This window comes from Dermacentor silvarum, chromosome 3 (assembly GCF_013339745.2).
Source record: "Dermacentor silvarum isolate Dsil-2018 chromosome 3, BIME_Dsil_1.4, whole genome shotgun sequence".
NCBI lineage: Eukaryota > Metazoa > Arthropoda > Arachnida > Ixodida > Ixodidae > Dermacentor > Dermacentor silvarum.
Window position 1 is genome coordinate 184,565,679 of NC_051156.1, and position 22,826 is coordinate 184,588,504.

The following is a 22,826-nucleotide window of genomic DNA, read 5'->3' on the forward strand; positions in this document are numbered from 1 at the left end:
AGCGCGCGCGCGTTCCCCTCCCTCCCCTTCTCTGGCGGCGGCGGCGGCGGCGCGGTCTAATCCGCGCGCTCGAACCCCCCTCCTCGCCCTCGGGAAAAAAGAGTCTGTCGGGTCCTCCCCTCCCCTCTTTTCCGCGCGGCTCGAGGTTCGCTCGAGGTTCGAGCCTCCCTTCTCTCCACCGACGACGCGCGTGAGGAGGAGGCGACTCGAGCGGCGCGCCCTCGGAACTCGGACCCTCCGCCGCCGCCGCGAGGAAACGAACGCAGCAAGGCCGGGGCCCGGCGCTAGCACAGCGCGCGCTCCGCGTGTGTGTGCTATACACGAACGGACCGGCGACGACCCAACCAACGCTTGCCGCTCTGCTGGCACCAGGCGCCGCGTGGCTCGGCGCGCGCTTTTCACCCCACCTCTCTTCTTCCCCCCCCCCCCCTCCATCCCCCCCTTCACCCCCCCCCGGCTGCCGGGGTTCGAGCGAGAGTGCCTCGAACGGCGGCCAGCCGCCGACGACGCCGTGGTCCCACCGTTGCCGAGCAGAGATGCGTCGTCGTGTCGCCTGAAGGGACGTGCGGCGACGAGGCTCCTCTCGCGCCGACGAAATTTGCTCACACCTTTTTTTCTCGAGGCCCGTGCTCTTGTGCATCCCCTTCCGTAACTGACGCGATATCCCCGTCCGTGTGCGTGCGTGAGTCGCGAGCGCGCGACTGAGTGGTGTCATCGTCGTGTGATTTTTTTTTTTTGTGCAGTTTTTTTGAACGGTGTCAGAAGAGGACGAGTCGTCGATCGCCACCGTAACGCTGCTGCCCCGTTTGTGTAGTGACCGTGATTTGGCGGCGCGCGAAGGAAAGGATGGTGTTTCGTGTTGACTAGTGAAACAGACGTGCGCGCGTTGTGACGAAGCCGTTTGACGATTCGGAACCGTGTCACACCCTGCGCTTCCCAAGTGTTGTTGTTGTCATCGTCGTCGTCGTCGTCACCTGGCGTGAAAACGATTTGGGTCCTCGAGGCATTCGCGACGCATCGTGGTCAACTGGGTGAGGGCGTTACGAGACATCGCGATTCCTACTTGGCTTACAGGGATGTCATCTCCCTCCATCTGAAGCCAGCTTTGCCCGCAACGACGTCCACAGTGAAAGCGATATCGTCGAAGTTCGGTCAAGGAACATCCACGTGACACACTGCGACGGCCACGGTATCGGCTGTGGCTTTGTCGATGGCTTCCGAGAAGCTCGTCGGCCTCCGTTGAAATCCACAGGTGACGACGACGCGTGGCAAAGGCGCGCGCGCGCGCGCGTGCGTCTATAATCGGCTTCATTTTTAGCGAGAGAGGCGAATCGACGCGTAACCGCGAAATACGCGCGCGCTTCAAGTGCGCCGTTCGAGTAGGCAGCGGCAACAATGTACCGGGACGGTGAAGTGATCCTCGAAGTGGAATGCGGCGGCAACAAGGGACTGCTGTACCTGTCGCGGCTCTGCCAGGGCTCGAAAGGGCCGTGCATTCTCTTCAGGGATACCTGGCTGACCCCGAACGAGTTCCAGTACGTGAGCGGACGTGAAACGGCCAAGGACTGGAAGCGCAGCATTCGCCACCATGGCAAGTCGATGAAGTTGCTGCTGGCCAAAGGCGTGCTCTCGGTGCACCCGCCGGTCTGCGACTGCTCGGGCTGCAGGATCGGATCACCTCTGGTGAGTGAGGCGACGCGAGATGCGGCTCCATTGCACTTGTCTCCGGTTCTTCGTGTGTCCTCGGTGTCGTCTGGTTGTCGTGTCGTCTTTTCGTGCTGTTTATCGCTCGCGGCTTCGCTGGAATTTAGGTTGGCGTCTCGGTTGACGTCTTGGTGTCGAGCACTCGTGCTCGAACACTGCGGTAGAATCCTTGTTGACACTTTCGTTGACGTGCGGCCATGCTCTCGCGGTTATGCGTGACACCCACATTATCTGACCACGATGCTGGGAGTAATCTCCGAGGATTATGGAGCAGTATCCGTAGTGATGGTTATCGTTCTTCACGGAGGAAGAAGTGAAGAGCGATATACATGATAACGTCCTGAAGTCGAGGGTTTAAAATGTTCTTGTTCATCTTAGATTAGAAGCCGTTGTGGTCCCTGTGGGTGAGTTACGTCGCATCAGAACACTTTGCGTACGCTGAGTGAACGGAACGTTTGAAGCTCAGGTTTAGCGATGATAAGGGATGACATCGAAGAAACCGGTTTCGCAGTTGAAACACTAGTTGAAACACGCTAGCAATTATGTTTGTAAATTTCTCGTTACATGATATATATTGGCTTCCTTGTTAAAACAAACGAAAACGAAGCCGGTTTCTTTAAAAATCTGGCGGAGGAAGCGACATTCTCGACCCAACTTTTACAATTAGGTTGGAACTTGCGTTAGGGCCTGCATTTCTTGTTGAGGCATCCGTCAAAACGCGTTCGAAAGTCTCAACCGAAGTTTTGCGGCAACTTGCAAGTACACCGTTCTTTCGAGTGTCCCGTTATTTTCGCACTGAACTCGACCTATATATATATATATATAATGTCTGCCTTCTAGAACGATGCTGTTTGCAAACTTATTGAATATTTGTTCTCCGCGCATACCATATTTTCCCTCGCAAAAAAAGAAAGAAAAAAGATCTGTAGGAAGTTCAATTTTTTACCAACTACCGCGTAGTGGAACAGGCAAAAGCTCCGCACATTGTCGAAACTTAGGTATTCGGCAATAATAAAATAAAGAAATAAAAGAAGCTGCCCGTCGGCTGGCCTGGCGTGCACCGCTCGTTGTGCGCCCGCCCACCGGCCAAGCAATAAGCGAGTCTCTTTTGAAAACCACGTGGTCGGCAGGCCGAGAGAGTGCTTTCATTTTTAGAAATCTCCCGCCGAAAATCGACGATTCTCTTTTTCTCTCCCGTATCCCGACTCTCTCCCTCTTTCTAACTTAGAGCGCAAGCGCGCCACTGCGTTGGGCAGCTGCACGTTATATAGCACGAGCGGGGCGCCGATCTCTTCTTTCTCCCTCTCTTGCCCGAGCGGACGAGAAACACCCTTTCTTTTTTTTGAGCGCGCGCAAAAAACGAATGATGACGTCACGTATTTCGATTCCCCGAGTCGGGAATAACTAAGCGGCCGAAGAAAGCGGAACACGCGCGGGTCCCACCGTCAGACAAAGAAGGGTGCGTCGCCCTCTCCACTCCCCTCAAAACCCCCTTCCTTCCCCAATTTTTCACCCCTTTTCCGCAAACTGTCCCGTTGGGGTGTTTGCGCGCGCCTTGGCGCAAGTTTTTCCTGTTGAGCGTTTTGCTCTTTTCGCGCGCACACATTTACGCGCTTGACGCAGTTGCGCTATCGACGGCGAGGGGCGGGACATGGCGTGTTCGTGTGCGCCGCATACATTTGTCGGAAAGCACATTAAAGTAAAAAAAAAGGATTAATTTTGTGGTAGACGCTGTTGCTGTCTCCGAAGAGGTTCGCGTAAAATTACTATAGGGAACTCCAGCGCAGTAGTGTCGGTGTCTGCAGCAGCGTTAACTATGACGGGTTCAGCCAGCCGGGAAATGGTGGGCATCCTGTGGATTAGCTTGAGCTTCGTCCTCCTGGCTTTAAACGGCTTCGCCACTTTGTAATTTGGTCATTTTCAGCAAAACATTGCGCTATAACTTTTTCCATTTGCGCAGAGACGCATTGTCTTCACGCGTTCGGAAAAGACGTGATTTCTCGGAAATCTTTCAAGATGGAAAGCTGAGATATACGTCACAAGACCTTCTGAAGTCGTGTGTACGAAGATTAGACAAATTGATGTAACTAACTATCATTCCCGTGGTGACGGAACAATCGCACTGCCAGAGTTCCTTCTCGTAATTTCTGCAGAAAGCTATAATAATAAATTTGTTTCCTTCCGTACGGTCCGAGAAGTCGGGAAATCAACTGAATGAACAGCTTCACTGCGTCCGTGCTCCCCGAAAGGAATATACAGGATGCCACAAAGGCAGTTTTGATACAAGAAATAACCGCGCAGGGATCGTCTTTGCATCACGGGTAAACAAGAAAACAAGGGAGGAAAAAACAAACAAACAAATCAAGTAGTAACTCCGTACACACTCGTTCAAACAAAATACATCACTGCACTGAATGCACTAATCGCAATACAATGTCATCCTTGAAGAGGGAGATAAGAAAAAAAAAAGAGTAACAAATTTAGACACGCGCGAGGAAGCAAACTGTAATGGAACAAGGCACCGTGTACGCAAATGATAAGTTCCAATCGGTTGGTTGGTAACAACTTTATTGAAAGTCCTGCCGAGCTTTCGTCGACGGGGCCTTAGGCCGAGTTTGCGCCTTAAATTTTAATCTTACTTTTCATGGAACCTATTATGTGTACTTTCGATTGTGGAAGTACACGGGGGAGAGAATGTATAGAACTCTGTGGCCGTCCCTCCACCTTTGCCGGGCTAGAAGAGTCGGAGTGCGTTTTCGACCCTTCCGAACCGGTCGCTGTCGCCTGGTGCTGGCGGTCGCTTTTCGGGCGTCACCTACGCGCTCGGAACTGGCATGTTGCCGGGGGTATAAGCGAGCGTCGCAGGCGTCGCCAACTCGGTCCGTTACATTGAAAAGAACGGCTCTCGGCTGTCACCGAGAAAGCGGCCGGTGACGGCACCGATAGGGCTGCAGCGTGGTCCCCCTTCCCCTCTCCCCGGGCTGTTATGATTTGTGTGCGCTTGACGGAGGGAGATATAGAGCTGTATCTGAATTTGACGGGAGGAGTGTACGCATTCGCTGTGTTGCTTTCTGCGTGTATCGATATTAGTTTTCTTTTTTTTTCTTTTCGTTAGCATCGAGATTCAACGGCAGCGCGAGTGGGCGTCTCGCTTCGTCTATTTTTCATCGCGTTGCGTGGCGAAATGACCACCATGTAGGTCGCTGCCAGATAAAGTTCGTCTCATTCTTCTTGCTTTGCAGCGAGATATTTAACTCTTGAGCAGTGTTGGTATACTTACCGAGAAGGTCGCTAAGTTTTGGGAGTCATCGGTCACGTTGACGACAACGTTGATTTCTTGGAGTCCTGGCGACCTTTCAGTGATGCAAATATCGAGGAAATCGGCTCTGGTAACGTAGACCCTAATTTTAGGCATCGCCCTCATTTTATCCCCTATACATAGTTTCTCGCTATATTAATATAGTGATAAACTCTGTTTTATCCCAAGCGGCATATATACGCGTCCATTTCTCGCTGCTTCTGAACTCTCGTCGAAGAGATTACTAGTGAGCCAACTTGGTGCATCAAAGCAACATTTTCTAGGCAGAGCAAAATCTTGAGATCTGATGGAGTTTTCGAAAATCAGGCGTATTTTGCCTCCTCGCGCATTCCAAGGTTGTTGTCTCACCAATGCAGGATGTAACATTGGTGCAGTTATTAAATTTCAAGAAATACGCCTAGTAACATTTAAAACAAAAATATATAATTTCCTAGAAAGTAATTATCATCTTTGTCACTTAGTGACTTTTCGCTGAAAATAAGAGACTTAGGGCGCCACCTCTCGACGTTGTCCAAGAAATGTTACCAGCTCTGCTTATGCGGTTTATAGTGCTGACTAATGGACGCGTATTCTGTTGCGCAGTCCTTTCTGATAGCACAGAACAAAGGGGAAGGATTGCTCATACGTACTTAAGGACATAGCGGGGTACATTGATGAATTCTACGCCTTTAATGAAAATGAAGTGGTCATTCTAATAAGGCTACATAATAGCGATAAATGAGAGGCAGTAAAGCTCGGCGCGCCAACGCGCAGTCATGATTACGAGGAGAGGGAAATGTTCTACAAGGACGTCAAATCATCGGTGAGAAAGGCCAAACTCAGTACACTGTAACGACGACTTTGACAACTTTGATGCCACAGTGGTGAAAAGGTAGTCTGGAGGACACGCAGTTTACAAATTCGGCAAAATTTTTCCTCTACTACAGGAATCGCAGAGTATATAGATAAGTTAAGACAGTTCGCGTAAAAGAATACGTTGGGAATAATTAGTACCTTCTTCCGGAAACGCAGTATTCGGAAGTCGACTCGAAAAAGCCCAAACGGGGAAGCAACAAATGGAAGATGCTTCATACAAAGTTGCCGACCTCAACGACGCAGCATGTAGGCGCGTTGAGTCCGGTAAAGATTGGTAATCACAGATTAATGAGGCCCGCGATTTCCCTCTATTTGAAGAGGGAAACGAGAAAATTAGTTTAAAAAGTGGGTCAAATTGGTTATTCTCAGTAGAAAAGCTATGAAATGCAAGCAACTGATCGTGAACGAATACGAGGTTTCAGAACAGGACTATGAAGGCAGCATAAATCTGACGTATGTTTTAACCGAAATGATTTGAGATGAGCATTTGAATACAAGGGTAAGCCGTCAAGACAGGAAGCACGAAGAGAAAACAATACATTGACTTTAAAGCTCGACGTGTTAGCCTGGCTGGCTATTTATCAAGCTACTCCTGGTGTTCGGTGAACAATAAGGTGATGCAAGCCGTGGTCACAGAAACACACAATACATGCGGCACAAAACTACACCGACATGTACATATAGACGCTAATGAGAAGCAAGAAATACAAGCGGTCTCATACAAAAGAGTCTCGTACGCCACAACTGCCATAGATCAAGCCAAACACAGGCTGCAGCTGTTGAAAGTGATCAAGAAGGCGGGAAAATTAGTTTCATTCGAAATAATAACATCGGAACGATTAGGGATGCAGTAAATTACGGGTGCAGAATGAAAAGCGAGGGCGCGATTTGTCATTAGTATACGAGCGAGGTGTACGCTATGAAAGGATAAATAGGACAATATCATGGGCCATTTCGACAGTACAGTAATGTAATAAGGTAGGAAGAGAAAACATAGACTGAGCTGTATGCAGCACTTAGAACAGCTACGTAGCCACGACTACACGTAGTTGGCGAGAAGAAACAAAACTTCCGTGTATAATAACTAGAGATGAAGTTATATGAGCTTGGAAAGAAGTGTCTAAAGAAAAAGGGGTTGGACAAAATAGATTTTAAGCTCATTGTATGTGTTTTATTTGGCCGTACTTTGTTCCAGTCTGCCTGACGTTCTGTGCTTCGTCCGAACTTATTCCATGTTCCCCTCTGTGCCCTGACTTCCATGTAGTTGTGGGACTGGACTTTGAGTTGCAGTGTTTTCTTAAATTTTTTTATAATGTGACTTGGCTTTAAGATTGAGCGCGTTTCACTTGTTTATGTGGCTTAACTATAAGTGTGACATATTTATGAGTTGACATTAGGTTTGGGTGTGCTTTTAAGTGATTTTTTTTTCATACCTGTGGCTTCCATTATTTGCATTTCTTTATGAAAAGGAGTAACCGTCGTCAAAGGTGCGAGCATCTCCTAAACATCATATATTAAAAAAAGCAATAACATTCGATTAGATAAAATTTGTCAAGAATCTTCTACTGGAGAAGTTTGCCACCCTTTTAGGCAAGCTCGTGATTTCAAATGTAGCAGAGATTATTGGCGGAATCCCAACATATTATTAATCCACAAGAAAGGCGACGTTAAGGAATAAATAGATCTATATAGATCCGTTAGCCTCTGTTCGGCTTTGTATGATATATTCACAAAATACATTTCGAATAGACTCACAAGAGCACTTCACTTCAGTCAGCCTAGTCAGTCTAACTTAATATTCGACAATCAATTGCACCCATGGGTGTGTTCTAAGTCTCTGCGCAGGCAGCTACTTAGCCGTCTTCAGCGGACATCCGCCATCGTAAGTCCTTTTACAATCCAAGGGTAGACGGCAAATAAGACAGCTCCGAGAAGAGAGCATCGAAGACAAAAACGATGTAGGCTACTTTGACTGTCTAAGCGAGCAGACGACACAGACGAGTGCTGTTATGGGAAGCAGCTGAATGGAGTCGGGTCTAGCGAGCTCGGCTAACAAGACCTGCCATTGTGAGGATGGCTCGTAGATGTGGCTGCTGTGTGTAACTGTATGCGTGAGTGCCTAATAGGCGAGAGGGAAAACGTATGCTTAGGAAAAGAACGTTCGCGAGTCGTCTAACTGCACAGGACTGCGTTGTGTCGTCTGCAATGACGCAGATTGAGGAACATCATAGTATCAAATGAAAAGTAACTGAAATAAGCGATCTATTTAGTTCTAGTGCGTTTCCTGAACAGTTCATTTTGGTGTCAGAAATTGGACGCCAGGTGACGAACGATGTCTAGGTGTGTGATCGTGTTACAATACGCAGACTGATGCAGAAAAGGAGCAGTCTACTAAGACGCCAGATTAGACAGCGTTGCTTGCTGCATTGCACTGGAACATAGCCCAAGTCACCAATCAGGTAAATGAGAAATCTGTGGAGTGAAACAAGCAACCTCCCAATATGGCTTTCATGGATTACGAAAGGACGTTTGCTTCAGTAGATATATATACCGAGAGTCATGGAGGCATGGCGTATTCAAGGAATAGAGGAAGCGTACGTGAATATCCTTAAGGAAACCTGCAAATATTTCACAGCTACCATAACGCGTCGCACGAAAAGCGGAAAATTACTGATTGGAAAACGTGTCAGGCATGGAGACACAATATCTACAATTTTATTCTTTTCTTGCTTGTAGGATATGTCCGATATCTTAGATTAGAAAGGGTTTGGCGTGGGGATGGACAGAGAATAAGCCTCGGTAACTTGCGATTTGCAGATAAATCTGTCCTATTCAATAACGCCGGAGAGGACATACGACAAACCAGTGAGGATCTGAACGGGTAAAGTCCAAGAGTAGCTTTCGAGACTATAGTGCAATGGACAAAGGTAATGTTCTATTGCCTGGCCAGAAAACAAGAGTCCGCGATTTATACAGAGCTTGTTCAAGCTGCAGCGAGAGTGCACTTATTAGCCGAAATAGACCGAGAGAAGCTGGATCATCCGAAGAAAAGTTCCAGACAAATCAAAATTGGTTGGAGCACATATGGCAGGAACTCCCAGGTGATAAACAGTATCTTACTGGTATTATTGAAAAAAAAAGTAGGCAACCACAGCATTCAACCTATAGTAACGTATGAGGCTTGAACTTATATTATATATTATAACAATTAAACTTGACAACACGCTAAAGACCGCGCAAAGAACGAGGAAACAGAGGTTGGTAGGTGTAATGTTAAGGAGACAAAAAGAGAACTGAGGGAATTTGAGAGCGAACTAGTGTAGCTGATATTCTAAGTGAGATTTGAAAGAATAGTAGCTGGGCAGGTCATGGCGTAGAGGAGAAATAACCAGTGTTCTATTGGAGCAACAGACTAGACGCTAAAAGAAGGAAAACGTACTCGAGGGTGGCGGAGGATTAGGCGGTCAGGTGAGATTAGGGAACTTGCAAGCAAAGGATAGAGACGGCTGGGGCTAGACAGAGGTAATTAGATAGCTCTGAGAGAGGACGTCGGTCCTACAGCGTACATAACATATGTAGGATGGCTATGCTTATTCCGACGATCATGATGATTGTGATGCTGTGCTTTTTGCCGCACTCTTTGGCTTCCCGAATTGGGTGTCTGTAGCAGTGTTGGTAACTTCTTTTTTGTGGCGGACAACGTTGCCAGGTCGAGGCCCAAGATACTCCAATATTCGCGATAAGTCACTAAAAGGCAGGGATGATAATGACTTGCTCGGAATCTTATCCTTTTTTATATTTTAATTGGTAAACCTAGCACCTCCACCAATTGTAAAGGGGGTTTATTCGGGTCGTATAGCAGCAGCGACAAACGCGGCACCAGCAGGTAGGGCGTAGCCAAAGAGCGAACTGGGTACAAACCACACGATGGCAACGGGACTTTTCGGCGTGTCGGTCTTCTTCCTTACAATCCCTAGACGTCTTTCCTATTACTTTTAAGCGATACTTTAAAATACCTCCCGCGTTGGCGAGAACCACTCTAAAAGTAAGAATGAAAAACATCTGCCTATCTTCTAAAGCGGCATCAGATCTCATGAGTGTGCTTTTGATTTAAAAGCAGCTTCGATGCACCCTGATGGCGCTTCGCCCTTTGATATGTCCTTAGATGTAGAAGTGACGGAAGTGACAAATATGGATATTATGAATATAGGGAGGCGTATATGTCTCCCCATTATGATAACATGTGGAAGAAGCGTTGAACTTGGCCAAAGTCTCTAGCGTACTTGCATCAGGGCAATTTACTGGCTATTTACGAGACTAGAAAAGTCATTAAAAGTCGCTTAGACTCTGAAAAGGCAAGCTTGTCCTTCAGGTGACTAAAAGATTCGCTAAATGTAGCGTCTTTCTCGCTACGTTACCAACACTGGTCTGGGTGGTACACGAGTACGCCGTACATACGTACAATGGCAAAACTGATGCTGGTTGATGGGATTTGACGTCCAAAAGCAACGTGGAGCAACGCGAATATTGAAGAAGAAAATTGAATTGTTCGGGTAATATAGTTCAACCAAGGTAGATGAGAAAAAGGAAATATAAGAAAATAGTATTAGTGATATTTACAAGGGGCAGTACACACTCAACTTCAGGGTAAAGCTACGACATAGACCTTGGCACCGCAATTACTTATGGTTTGCGCCCGTAAATTTCACTTCGACTGATGTTAAATTGAGACCTCGTGAACAATATTCATAACACCCCGAACAAGGGTGGAAACTGCAATATATTTAAAAGGTCAATAATGCTGGTAATATTCCAACTGCGAATATGCGCATTTTGGTTGGTTGATTCATGGGGTTTAACGTGCCAAAGCAACTCCAGGACCATGAGGTACGCCGCAGTGGAGGGCTGCGGATTACTTGACACTACCCGAGCTTCTGTAAACCTGCAGCACGTAAATCTAAGCACACGAGCGTTTTTGCATTTCACCCCCATCGACTGCGGCCGTCGCTGCTGGGTCCGTCGCTGCAGCTTGAGGTCCAATCCGTAAAAGAAAGAAAGAAAGAAAGCGTCATACATTGCCGCACGGGTTCTCTCCTGCTGTGCGAAAATATTCGAACAAAGCTCACTGGTGAAATAAGGGCAAGCTAAAAGAAAGAAAAAGAAAGGAAAGAAGTGAAATCTGTTTTGGGTAACGCATGCGACTGATTCCGTTGCCCGCTGCTCTGGTAATCGCCGAGTCCTTCCACTAACACGCCGGAATAATGCGGTGGTTCTATAGTCTAATTATACACGCTTCCTAACTCGCTTGGGCGGCGTTCCACCATGCAACGGTCTTACCCGAACCGTGGCCCGTCCGGATCGGAATTGTGTCGAATTGGAGGCAATTGTTACATTTGATATACTGGCCGGCAGATAGAGAGGGATTTAATTTACAGGAAAGACACAGAGGTCGACCTGAGCTGGGATGCTCTGGCCATGCTACTCGTCACTGGGGAGGGGAAGTGAAAAGTATATAGGGATGAATGATGATGCGAGGAGAATGAAAGGCATGAATGCTTATGTACTTACATTAGACAGCGGCGCTAATAAGGCCGCTCGTCTAGTTTCGTGTCATGCAGGGACTTCAACAGCGCTTTCGTTGTCCGTCTTGCAGTTGTAGTATCAGGCCATGGACTGATAGGAGCGTCCTCCGACAGTGGTTGCCTGCCAACGCTGGCTACAACAGATAGAAAACCGTGTTCCCATGAGTATAACGCGAATTTCCTTTCTTTCTTTATTTCGTTTTTTTTCGAAATTTTTGGCCTGAGAATGCGCCTTGCTTTATATTCGCGTTCGAGATATGACTATAATGCGGATATTTCTTTTAATTGCAACCTTCAGCAGGACGATCGGCGATGTTGTGAAGGCGCATAAAACACGCGGTCTTCGAAGCCGTGCAGTGTGTCACCGCGCAATCCGTGAAAAGCTTTGTGTTTTCGATTATGTCGCGGGCATTACTGAAGTTCTGCCTGTCCAGCAACCTTGCTGGGTGTTAGGAAAACGACGCCGTGCTCGCCGACAGTCAGCACTTGCCCCTTTTAATCGACGAAGTAACGACGAATGAAGCTCTGCAGCCATCCGCTGTTATGCGTAGTTTCCTGTTTCTTTGTGGCATCACATCGCGTTACAATCGTAATATCTATTTATTCTTCTGAGGAATCGAAAGTCCACCCTCACTTTATGTTCGTGGTCGCGCTATTTACGAGCTAATACGGCATATACTGCGAACTATCTTCCAACGACTATTAGGGAGCAGGTTGTCATCTTGCTCTGGGCAAACTTTTCTTGGCTGTAAACGGCTTAGCATTTACGAGTCCTGAATTTTAGCTTCGTTTGTGTGTCTGCGACTGTGGAAGATCTTAGCTCAGAAATTCCTCACTTCGGGAAACTTGTCATTTCGATGCACTTTTATTTAAACAAACACTAAAACAGATACAGTGTTCTTCCTAATTTGACGAAAACACACACACACGCACGCACGCACGCGCACGCACGCATACGCACGCGCACACGAAATCTGACATTGGACCGTTCCCTGCATTCTTTAGAAAAAAGCCTGTTAAAAACTAACGCATTAACTCACTGCATGAAACATGCGTCGCGACGTTCTTAGTAACGAGCACCTAGTGACAGAGTAGTTAGATAAACAGCGTCGCAAGCTGACACAACGCTGAAGGTGCGCCGAAACAAAGGTTTTGCGCAGATACAATAAATGTATACGCATACACAGTAAAAGAATCATGTAAAACTTCATAACAGAGTAAAATAAACTTTATAGTACTTAAATTCAACATATTTTTACGAAGAGCGATGTCAGTTACAACTGTACATTCTGTTATGTTCTTAATACAGTAATAACACGAGTGCAAATGATATAAAACAGAGAGAGAGAGAGAGAGACGCTTATTAAATTTAATATATATATATATATATATATATATATATTTGGATTAAAAGGCAACACCAGTGGTTTTTCTGGCGAGGTGCCTAGATTAGGTGAATCTGCCTAGTGGTGAAAGTGCCTAGGTAGAGCAGCAAGCTGTCATATATAGCTTTGCGGGGTTCAGGAGCCCTTCTTGGAAGGACAACTGAGCTCTTCAGCCCAGGAAGGCAGATGAGTGCGTGATGCACATTAGCAAGAGAATAGGCTCACAACAAAGATTACATACGCGACCAGTAAAAACGTATTCTCCCATTAAATCCCAGGCTTGAACTTACTTCGATTATGGGAAATTCAAAGGGGTGTTTTATAGTGTGTTGAGTCTCGTAACTCTTGAATTCCGTATAATTGAGGCAAAGTGTATCACAGCAGCAATAAAGTATACACCTACATTGAACGCACTTTTATCATAGATAGATAGATAGATAGATAGATAGATAGATAGATAGATAGATAGATAGATAGATAGATCTACAAAATTAAACATTAACCTTACAAGAACTGGTCGCATACGAACAAAAAGGCAAGAATTATTTCGAGTAGATAGGAAATTTGGTACCATTAGCTTTAACTAGCAAAAAAAGCATAGTCACGTGGTTGGCTGCTATGGAAGTCTGAATTAACGATCGCAGCCTCCACTAAGGTCGCACACACCTGTCTGCGACGATTTCCCATCGATAAGACCTACCGTATGACCCTGCCCTAACAGTTGGTGAAGTCGCTACACACCGCACACGAGCCCCCTCTCCACGAACTAAAGTAGCTACGATACTGTGATTTATTCTTCCTGGTTCCGACATCTTGCGCGCTGATCCCACTAATCCAACACCAGGCATCGCGAAGCCAGAGCCACGCATCGTTTCACTGGGGAGGAGAGCTAACCATGATGGAGAAAGGAAGAAAGACACGCCTTTAATCGCACTGCAATTAGAGTGATTAATTGAACGCCGGCTACTCGATGAGCGACAAAAGCTGACACAATGTCTGACCGGGAAGCAAAGCGTGACGTCACGTTGTGCAGAACGTAGCAGACGACGCACGCACGGTGTGCGTATTTCTGTCGCCTCTTGAACAGGTCAAACCCGCTGGAACTCCCTAGGGGTTACATAACGCTTCAATGTTTCTCTTTTCCTGCCTACGTCGGCGTCTGGCTTTATGCTTCCATCGTCTGGGGGGCAGTGAAAGAGACACCTGTCGTTTCTTTCACGCAAAGTGCGAGAGGCTTCTGGCTCTCTTAGCTCTTGAAATCCAGCCAACATAAGAAAAGAGGGGCGCTTCAGTTTGTTTATTTTGCTACTAGCCTTCAATCATAGCAACATTATATATATGTAACAGGGGTGAATGAAATATGTAGACGGCTGACAGGAAGAGATCGTCTGCTTCTGTGTTCAGCACTTGTAAGTCCTGCCCTCGTCTTCGCCCTCATATTTCGCTCGCTTCCGTGAAAAATGGCCTGTCGAAGCCGGAAGTTCCCGGGTGGTTCGCGCGGTCGTTGTCTGTCGTCCCAGTTGCAGTGTGTCACCGCCTGAGTCTCTCTCTCTCTTTTCTTGTCAGTGTCTATATATACTTACGACATCCGCCTCGCCGTTTTTTGAGAGCCAAGTGTCTAATTGATGTTCTTTCGAGGACTCAAGGGGTCGTGACTCTGTATACTGAAAAAGCAAGTCCAATGGATACGCCCTATAGGGTTCCGCGCTTCTAAATGTGCATTGCACAACGATGGAAGTGAGGTGAAGATGAACGCGGAGCTAGCCAAGTAAAATTGGGTCGTTTCCTTCTTTTCTACCTTTCTTTTTCACCGTATTAATTTTAAGATGTTAGTGCCTTTTGGTGACGTTGGCTGCAGTGAGAGAGAGAGAGAGAGAGAAAGTAAGGAGAGGAAAGGGAGGGAGGTCAACCAGACGAGCGTCCGGTTTGTTACCCTACACTGGGGGTGAGGGAAAGGGGGAATATAAAGAGGAAAAGGGTGAGAGATTGAGCACTGAGAGCACGTTGGAGGATGTACAGGAACACTATAAGCAGTCTCTCAAACTGATGTACTTTAAATACTGAACTTGTGCATCAGTGAGTTCGTCACAGAGCAAATGAACAAAGAAAAGCACAAGAGCGAGTCGAATAACACACATAGACGCACGCACGCAGGCACGCACGCACACACATGTCGCGCAGGTAACCGAAGCACGTCCGTACGCACCCACATTTACAGTTCCGAAGATTTGTAGGCCAACACACAACAATGGCGAAATATACATGAAGACAGAACTTCAAAGGAATATAATGGTGACCAATCGAGTGTGCATGCTGCAGTATTGTACATTCCAAATAAACTGATGAGCCAGACATTCTAAACTGGAGCGCGCTGTTTGTTATTGAATACACATGCGGGAAGAATTTTTTATCATAGTCTTAGTGAATCGAACGGATTAGGTTAAGGTTGTGGACTGTACTCTCGCTGTTTCAGGATGATGTTTTTTTTTTTATGTGCAATAGTGGCTATAGTGGAGTGCATGTTTACGCACGCGACAGTAATCTGTGTTTTTTATTAAAGCGACTGTCGACTAACACTTGGAACAGATACATACATATCTTTTTCTAGGCATTAGAAGCATTTAAGTTTACGGAAATTAGCTGTCGGTGTAGGGGCTTCCCAGCAACGCTGTTTACGTTCTTGTTCAAACAGACATACCTGCCTTTTTTTCTGCCGAATGAGGGATGTTACAGCTTGTTGTGAATCATGTATGTAACTGTGGTTGTTTTTCTGATCTGAAAGAGGCTGTTTTAAAGAAATCACTCGAAACGCAAAATACAATTTTAGAAGCTCAGGATAACTTTGCACTGAGAACAAACAAAACAGAAAGGAAGAAGGAAAGAAAGAAGAGAGAGAGAGAGAGAAAGAAAGAAAGAAGAAAGAGAAAGAAAGACAAATGACTATAAAAGAATGAACTGAGAAGATTGAATGTTTACACTTCTCGGACGACACGTGTAAGACGCTCGGTAACACGGTCTTCCAAGCACAGCTGAAAGCATAGTAGGAGCTGCTACTGCGTTAAACCGTCGTTTTGCTTCGCGCCCGCTGAGCCATTTTATGCGACCGCAAAAGGCAAAAGCTCCAAACCCCAATCCATTAAACCATCGTTCTTTACATGCAGCTTGCGTGCAAGCACAGGAGAGTCACTTTGCCCGGGCTTTTCTTTTTCCGCGGCAATCTTTTTTACAGCCGCTTTGGATTGCGGGCCCATTATGCGGCCTCTTAGCCGGAAAGACAAACGGATCTGTTATGTAACGACCATTCGAAGCGAATGATAGCAAAAATCAGCAAGGAAGGGAGAGGAAAAAAAGTAACAGTGACACCCACTCTAGCAAAGACACGAGAAAAAAATAAAAGAAAATTAGGAATGAAAACACGAAGCAGGAAAAGCGGCACTTTTATGAAGCCAATAGAAAAGGCGAATGAGAAGCAAGGCATACAAACGAAGGGGAAACGACGAGTAATTTCCTCGACCTTAAACCCCTTTCGGGATCAAATTCCAGGCTCGGGAGAAAAAAAAAACGTTTATGCGAGTAGCGAGACACGTACAGACTGTTCACGAACGTGCGCACTCAACTATCCTCTTCTCACCCCTTCTTCCCCATTTCCCCCCATTCTCTCCCTATCATAGTCGACAGAGAGCCGCGCAACGAAGCAGCCACTCAGCAATCGGGAGCTACTCCCCCCCCCTTTTTTTTTGCTTTCCCCCCTTCCTCGCACAACGCTTCTCGACAAGCGCAGTGAAGGGCCTCGGTTATAGTAGACATACATACGTACAACCCAATAAAACCACCGCCTTTTATTCCCCATTTTGCCTTTCCCTCTTGATCATTTTGCTTGCTTTGGTTCCCTCCGGCGCGCTCTCCTTCTCTCTCTGTTTGGCTTCACGGCGAGTGAACCCTGTTTCCCCTAAAGAAGTGGGATGCGGAGGAGAGGGGGGGGGGGGAGGAGCTGTGGCGGCGTACAATTTGCTCTCTTCGCTTTCCGCATCCATCTCGAGTCGTCGTCTTCGTCGTCTACGGCGACGACGACTCCCCCGCAACTTCTTGCGCCGTCGCGCTCTCTTTCTCCGCCGTCTATATTCTCCTTCTCGCCTCCCTCGACGTCGGAATAACAAAAGGCGCAAAACGGGAAAAGGCCAGGAGGAGGGAAAATATAAGGGAGCGGTATATATAGAGGGAAGAAACTGGCACATATAAGTGGAAGGGAGAATGCCGCGCTGAGTAGACCAAGGTCGATTACACTCGCTGCGCTTTGGAAGCAGTCGTCTCCCTTCCTCCGGCTGCTGCGGTAGGAGAGGGAAGAGGGAATTGGCGTATAGAGCTCTATACGGCGGCGTTCGTCTGTCTTTTGTTGTTGCAGACGACTTTATGTACACTTATGGGGGCGGCGAAGAACGGCGAAAGAGGGAACTACTGGACATGTTCGTCTGGCGCTAAGGAGGGAACGAGGAATCAGCGATGGGGATTGCAGTGTTTTCGGAGGAGGTTATCCGGCCGTCAAAATAGTCGAGGCGAAGGAAAAGGAGAGTAAATCTGGGATCTATATATACGGGCCCGATCGGCTGTCTGTTACTCCGGAAAACGAGGACAACTGCTACTACACGTCTGCTCTGCTGGAGAAATGAATGGGATGGCGGAGAAAAGGGAGGGGGCGCTGGAAATGTGGCAAATAAGGGGGAAAGCCTTCGGAAAGACGGATTGACGCGATGAGAATAAGCCGGCGTTAAGGCGATGAGGCGGGATTGTTCAAGCACGTATCATGAGGCGTGTTCTGAGATTTCATGTCGGATGACGAGAAGGAAAAGAAAAAAAACAGTAAAAGGGGCTTGAAGTGTTGCATCATTACAATTGATGGGCTTTTATGTGCGTTACCCCCGACGCTTCTGTGAAGCGCTGCGGAATAATTTTGACAGCCTGTCGTTTGTCACAGTCGAAATCTAACGGGACAAGCGTTTTAGTATTGTACCACGACTGTCGCGCAGCGGCAACGCTAACGGGAGTCGCGCCCACAACCTTGTTCTCAGCAGCGGAACGTCGTAACCACCGAGCCATCCCAGCGGGTATAATTACGCCATCAAAACTGAAACGCAAACGCACGTTCATAGGCGCTGCGAATTTCATAATGGGCGAGCGGTGTTTCTCGCTGGCAGTGAGTGTCGTAAGCAGTGTTAGAATATACAGTACATTTCCTCCCTCTTTACTCCTCTTTACTCCATTTACTCCTGTCGAGCTAAAGAAAGCTTGCGAGTGAAATGCACCCTATTAACCGCGCCGACCCATTCTCGTTTTCTCTCACGCTTAATTTTCAACTCACTTAGCCGCCGTTTACGTTTCTCAATAACGTTGACATAATGGCCCAAGCATCGCGAGTAATCTTTTTTTCGATGTTTTAGGCGACTGCTCTTTATCTAAGTTTCGTCTCAAGGCTCCTTCGTGTTTCCATTCAGCCGCGTTTCACTTTGATTTATGTGACGTCGTCCCCCCTCTCCTCATCCTACCAACCTCCACGCGCTTCGCGAATTTCACTTTACTCCCTGTGCGGTGAACTGGCCGTCATCTCTCTAGCTCATTTGTCTTTCGTCGTTCAAGCTTTTTCCTGTTACGAGATATATTCTTATTTCCTCCCAATTCTTTTATTCCTCACTTTGCTGCTTCTTCCGTTCTTTTCTTCTTCATTTTTTTTATCATGGGCGAGAAAGGGGCCTATCTTTGGACTTGCCAGCACTGACCTGTAGTATAGCGCACACGTGACTTCCATCGCGCGTATGCTGTCACCGAACGCCGCACAAACGCAACTCCAGCGCGGGTCAGCAACCAAGAAGCCGCACGATGTGTCGAGGGACGTCCACGGCTTTAAGATGAGAGCGGTGGAGACGAATGAGGAGCCACCAGGGAATGTGGATTGTTCGGAGAAACATATTAGAGCGAGGAAGCTCCGGCTCTAAATATATATATAGACTTGCGAGAGATGGGAACCGAAGGGGAGAGGAACGACTAAGCGCTTCCCTCTCCTCCTCCTATTTCTCTTTCCTTCGGCCCTCGGCCCATCTCGCTCTCGGGTTCCTCTGCTTGCTCGACATGGAGTAGGGTACTTCAGGCGCGCTTTTAGCGTTTCCGGGCTTTTATGAATGGGCGTAGGTCGTTGGTCGGTTTCTCGCTTTTTATTTCTGCCGGCTTTTATCTTCGTCGCGTTTATCCTTTTTTTTTGGCCTTTATACGATATGCTCGCTGGCTTATGTAGAGCTCCCGCGGTTCCGCTTTATTTGAACGCGTCGAAAAAGCGGCGGTGAAATTTATTTGCTTCCAGTTTTGGACGTTTGTTCCTTCTCTCGCTCTCTCTCGCCGCGTGTCTCCGAAGCGTTTGTTCAGCGCGTTTAACGACCGCGTAGAAAGCGCTACAGGTGTTTCCGTTGGGTAGTCACGGTTTAAAGGTAGAAATGATTGTCGCGTAGTGTATTTTATGATCTGCTAATGGTCGGGTCTTTGCAATATTTAGAACGTTTTTCACTGGCGCAGCATATTGCGTTCTCCTGATACATAGCAGCTTTTCTTTTTCTTTTCCTTTGCGCTAATACGTACCCAATCGAACTAATTACACGCATACTATACGTGGTTGCAATAAGACATAGTGTGTTATCTGGTGAGATATATATCTGGAGGATTGACTGTTGTCATTTGCAGGGAGCAATTGCAACCCATCAGAACGTCCCTGCTCTATCACTTGACAACGACTGATCGTGAAAATTCGCGTTCATTGCGACTAGTCCGACTATTGCAATATTTTTTTTTGTATCCGTACAGTCGAAAGTGACCTCACAAAATGAAACGTAATGTGTCACGATATTCATTCTACAAAAGCCCAATTCGTCTGTTTAATTTACATTAAGTGCTTACTGGAACAATATACACGCATAGAAAAAAGCGCGAAGAAGGTACCAGCCGCGTGCCAGAAGTTGAAAGGTATTAAAACAATATTTCAATGGACCTTAGGGTCTTTTTTATTCTTCCTTTTTTTCAGCGAAGTAATTGTTAACAATAGAACGTAATGTATAATTGTCAGACACAACCGAGTTTTGATTTTTCTTTTTTCCGATAGATAATACACGTATCATAATTTTCTCGAGCGGGGAAAATCAAATGTGCGTATAAGCGGTTGCCACCATATCTAGACACTATATATGCACATATTTAAGAGCGATACATTTTTTGTGCGATTCTTACATAGGCGTAAACCACGTGGGCGAAAGTATATTCATCTATTCAATAAGGCTACTTCGCAGAAGTTAAATTGTGAGATAAGAAAGAAGCACATTACTCCTAAAGTCAAGCGGAGCTAATTAAGTTACCAGCATTTACTTTGTGGAAAGGCAGCTCAAGCTGGGGCGTCAGGTTGAGTGTCACGTTCAGCAGCTGCACGTGTTCTCATCTCACGGCTGGCCATGACGACGTAATAACGCTCGAAATAGTGAAGCGTATATTTGCGAATGTACCTTCGATGTTCCCAATTGGCCTAGCCACAACCGGCTTGCCATTACAAAATGCATGTGGTTACGTGCGCTACGGTCCAAGGTGAACAAAAGTCACAAGGGCTCCGAAAGAAATGTCTCGGTGTCTCAAACCTATAGCCGTTCTCTTTGAAGTCGCATCAGCGTTCGACCACATAATTTGATAAATATCTGGCAGTGGGTTGTGAATTTGTTGTTTTAAAGTGACAGCAAGTACTTGATACTACGTTAGTGTGAATTAGTTAGCAAATTACGCTTCTGTAATAAGAATTTGTAATATAGAATTGAAATTCATGCAATGTCGCTTGAATAACTGCTTCGAGTTTTGGGCAACAATTGCTGCGTATTATTAACGATGACACGTTTGCAGGAACAGGCGCTGAAAAGAGTACTAAGCTTTTTTCTGAGCGTACTGATAGCAGCCGACCTTAGTTTCAGTATACTCGCGTGCTTCCGTTAAACTCAATTTACACCTTAAAGACACCTCAGCTGATACATCGAATAGTGACGAATAATGAACCGCTACCAATGAGTATATTTGCTCTGCCAACGCCTAGCACAAGAACTGCACATAATGTATGTTTAAATTTGATTTGTGTCCGAGATACATGCGGCCGAAGATCGTTACAATTTTCGGGAGCTCCTATCTGCAATTGCGTACCTACTAACCTAAAACTTAAAGGTAATTTAGAACACCGTCCTCAATGATCACCGGCTCAGAAGGCAGTGAAGGCACTTTTGTGCTTTCTGAGAGCGTCTGGTTTGTTCGAGCGCCTTTGACTCTGCAGTACGGTCCATGCACGTCTTCATGTCCCACACCCCACCTCTCTCTCTCCCTTCTTTCTCTTCCCTTTGCCCTTCCCCTTGCGTAGGGTAGCCAACCGGACTTTTGACTGGTTAACATCCCTGCCTTCTCTATATCGATTTTTGTGTAAGATTCTGTTAAATTCTCAAGTAGAGTCGTGTTTTTGAAACAATATCAGATGAGCAATAATGACGGTTCAAAACTTTGCTATCCTTTTGTTGCGTTGCTTTTTCTGTTGGGATGTGACATTGCCGCGTATCAGATACATATATTGTTTTGTTTATGTCCTGGAACCCGTAGTAGCCTCTAAGCCTACGGGTTCAATCAAGAACATGTCAGCTTTTATAAGAATACCAATAAGCTTCAATAAACCTCAATGAGTGCCGGAACGGCCCATTTTAATGTAAGAGAAGGCTTGCCCTTAATTTTTAACGATAATAGCTAAGCTTTTGCCGCTAAACAAACGAAAATATTGCATCGAAATAAATTACCATACAGTCTAAACAGTGTCGTTTTGAGAGCCTCTTTAATGGACATGTTTTTCAAAAAAGTGCATGGTCGACGTATTTTCACCGCTGTGGTCATAGCAGGTATATATACATTTTCAGCCCATAATCTCTCTGTTCTTCAGTAAGATATATGCATATGCTCGCTGGCGTTTTATTACGTTTGCATCACGTGACTCGAGCCGACGTGAGTACCCGATATTACATAATTTAGGACTTCAGTGACTAGTAAACCTTGATTATTCGAATGTCAGTCATATGCACAACCAATTACTTTCTTTTTTTTAAATTCTCCTGACGAGCTTCGTTACTCTGAATATGGCAATTCAGTGACCAAGTGTCTCGAGTTGCCGATTAATTCGCCCTCGCTCTGCGATCTGCTAGCCTCCTGGTTAGCTCAGATGGTAGAGCGACCGCTCCGGAAAGGCGTTGGTCGGAAACGCGTTGGTAGTACTTTCTGAAAGATATGCGGACACCAGCTATTACTCTGGAAACTTCGATGACTCATACGTACATAAAATCCGACGCACTTGACCGGCAGATTAGATTTTCGACGACCGCCGGCTGTGTTCGCCGCTATCGTTGTGCTTTGTGTGTAGCCTGTTTTTCGGGACACAGGTTCGCCCAATAAAGAGTTAGTTTCACCGTTCACACTTTCGGTACTGTGTTCTTGACCGTCACTACCACGTGACAATATTGTTACGGGGACAATCTCTATACGAAGGATACATTTACAAGGTAAGGCGCACAACGCTGCAGTAATGGAAGGGCTTGCGCGTGCATGCCAGATAGCCACATCGTCGTCATCGTCCAAGCTCCGAACACAGGATCGCCGCCCGTGACAATATTACCAGACATCCCAGATTCTATTAGCATGCATACCAGGATGCGAAACGTGGACGCATACGTACGTGGGATGTGTCGCAAAACAAGAATGGCGTGGTCAGAACTTTGAGCACCATCCTCCGAATAAAAATATAGTCCTGGTGAACGCACGACGAAACTGCATGCATCTAGCATCTGTACATCAAGCATAGCTCTAATCGGTCCTCATCGTCTCATTTTCCCTATTTCCTTCCCCTTTACCTCTTCATGCGGTCAGAGTAGCAGGCTAAAGCCCATA

General features: G+C 46.5%; 1 protein-coding gene across 1 annotated transcript in view; it reads left to right on the forward strand.

The window, feature by feature from the left end:
• The first annotated feature begins 532 nt into the window (after nt 1-532).
• The window catches only part of LOC119446230 (mucin-19), a 463,166-nt gene continuing 440,872 nt past the window's right edge, over nt 533-22,826 (forward strand). The window contains exon 1 of the mRNA XM_037710600.2: nt 533-1,683. Within this exon, the coding sequence (XP_037566528.1) occupies nt 1,396-1,683 (288 nt within the window). The 5' untranslated portion in view covers nt 533-1,395. The remainder of the gene's footprint in view (nt 1,684-22,826) is intronic.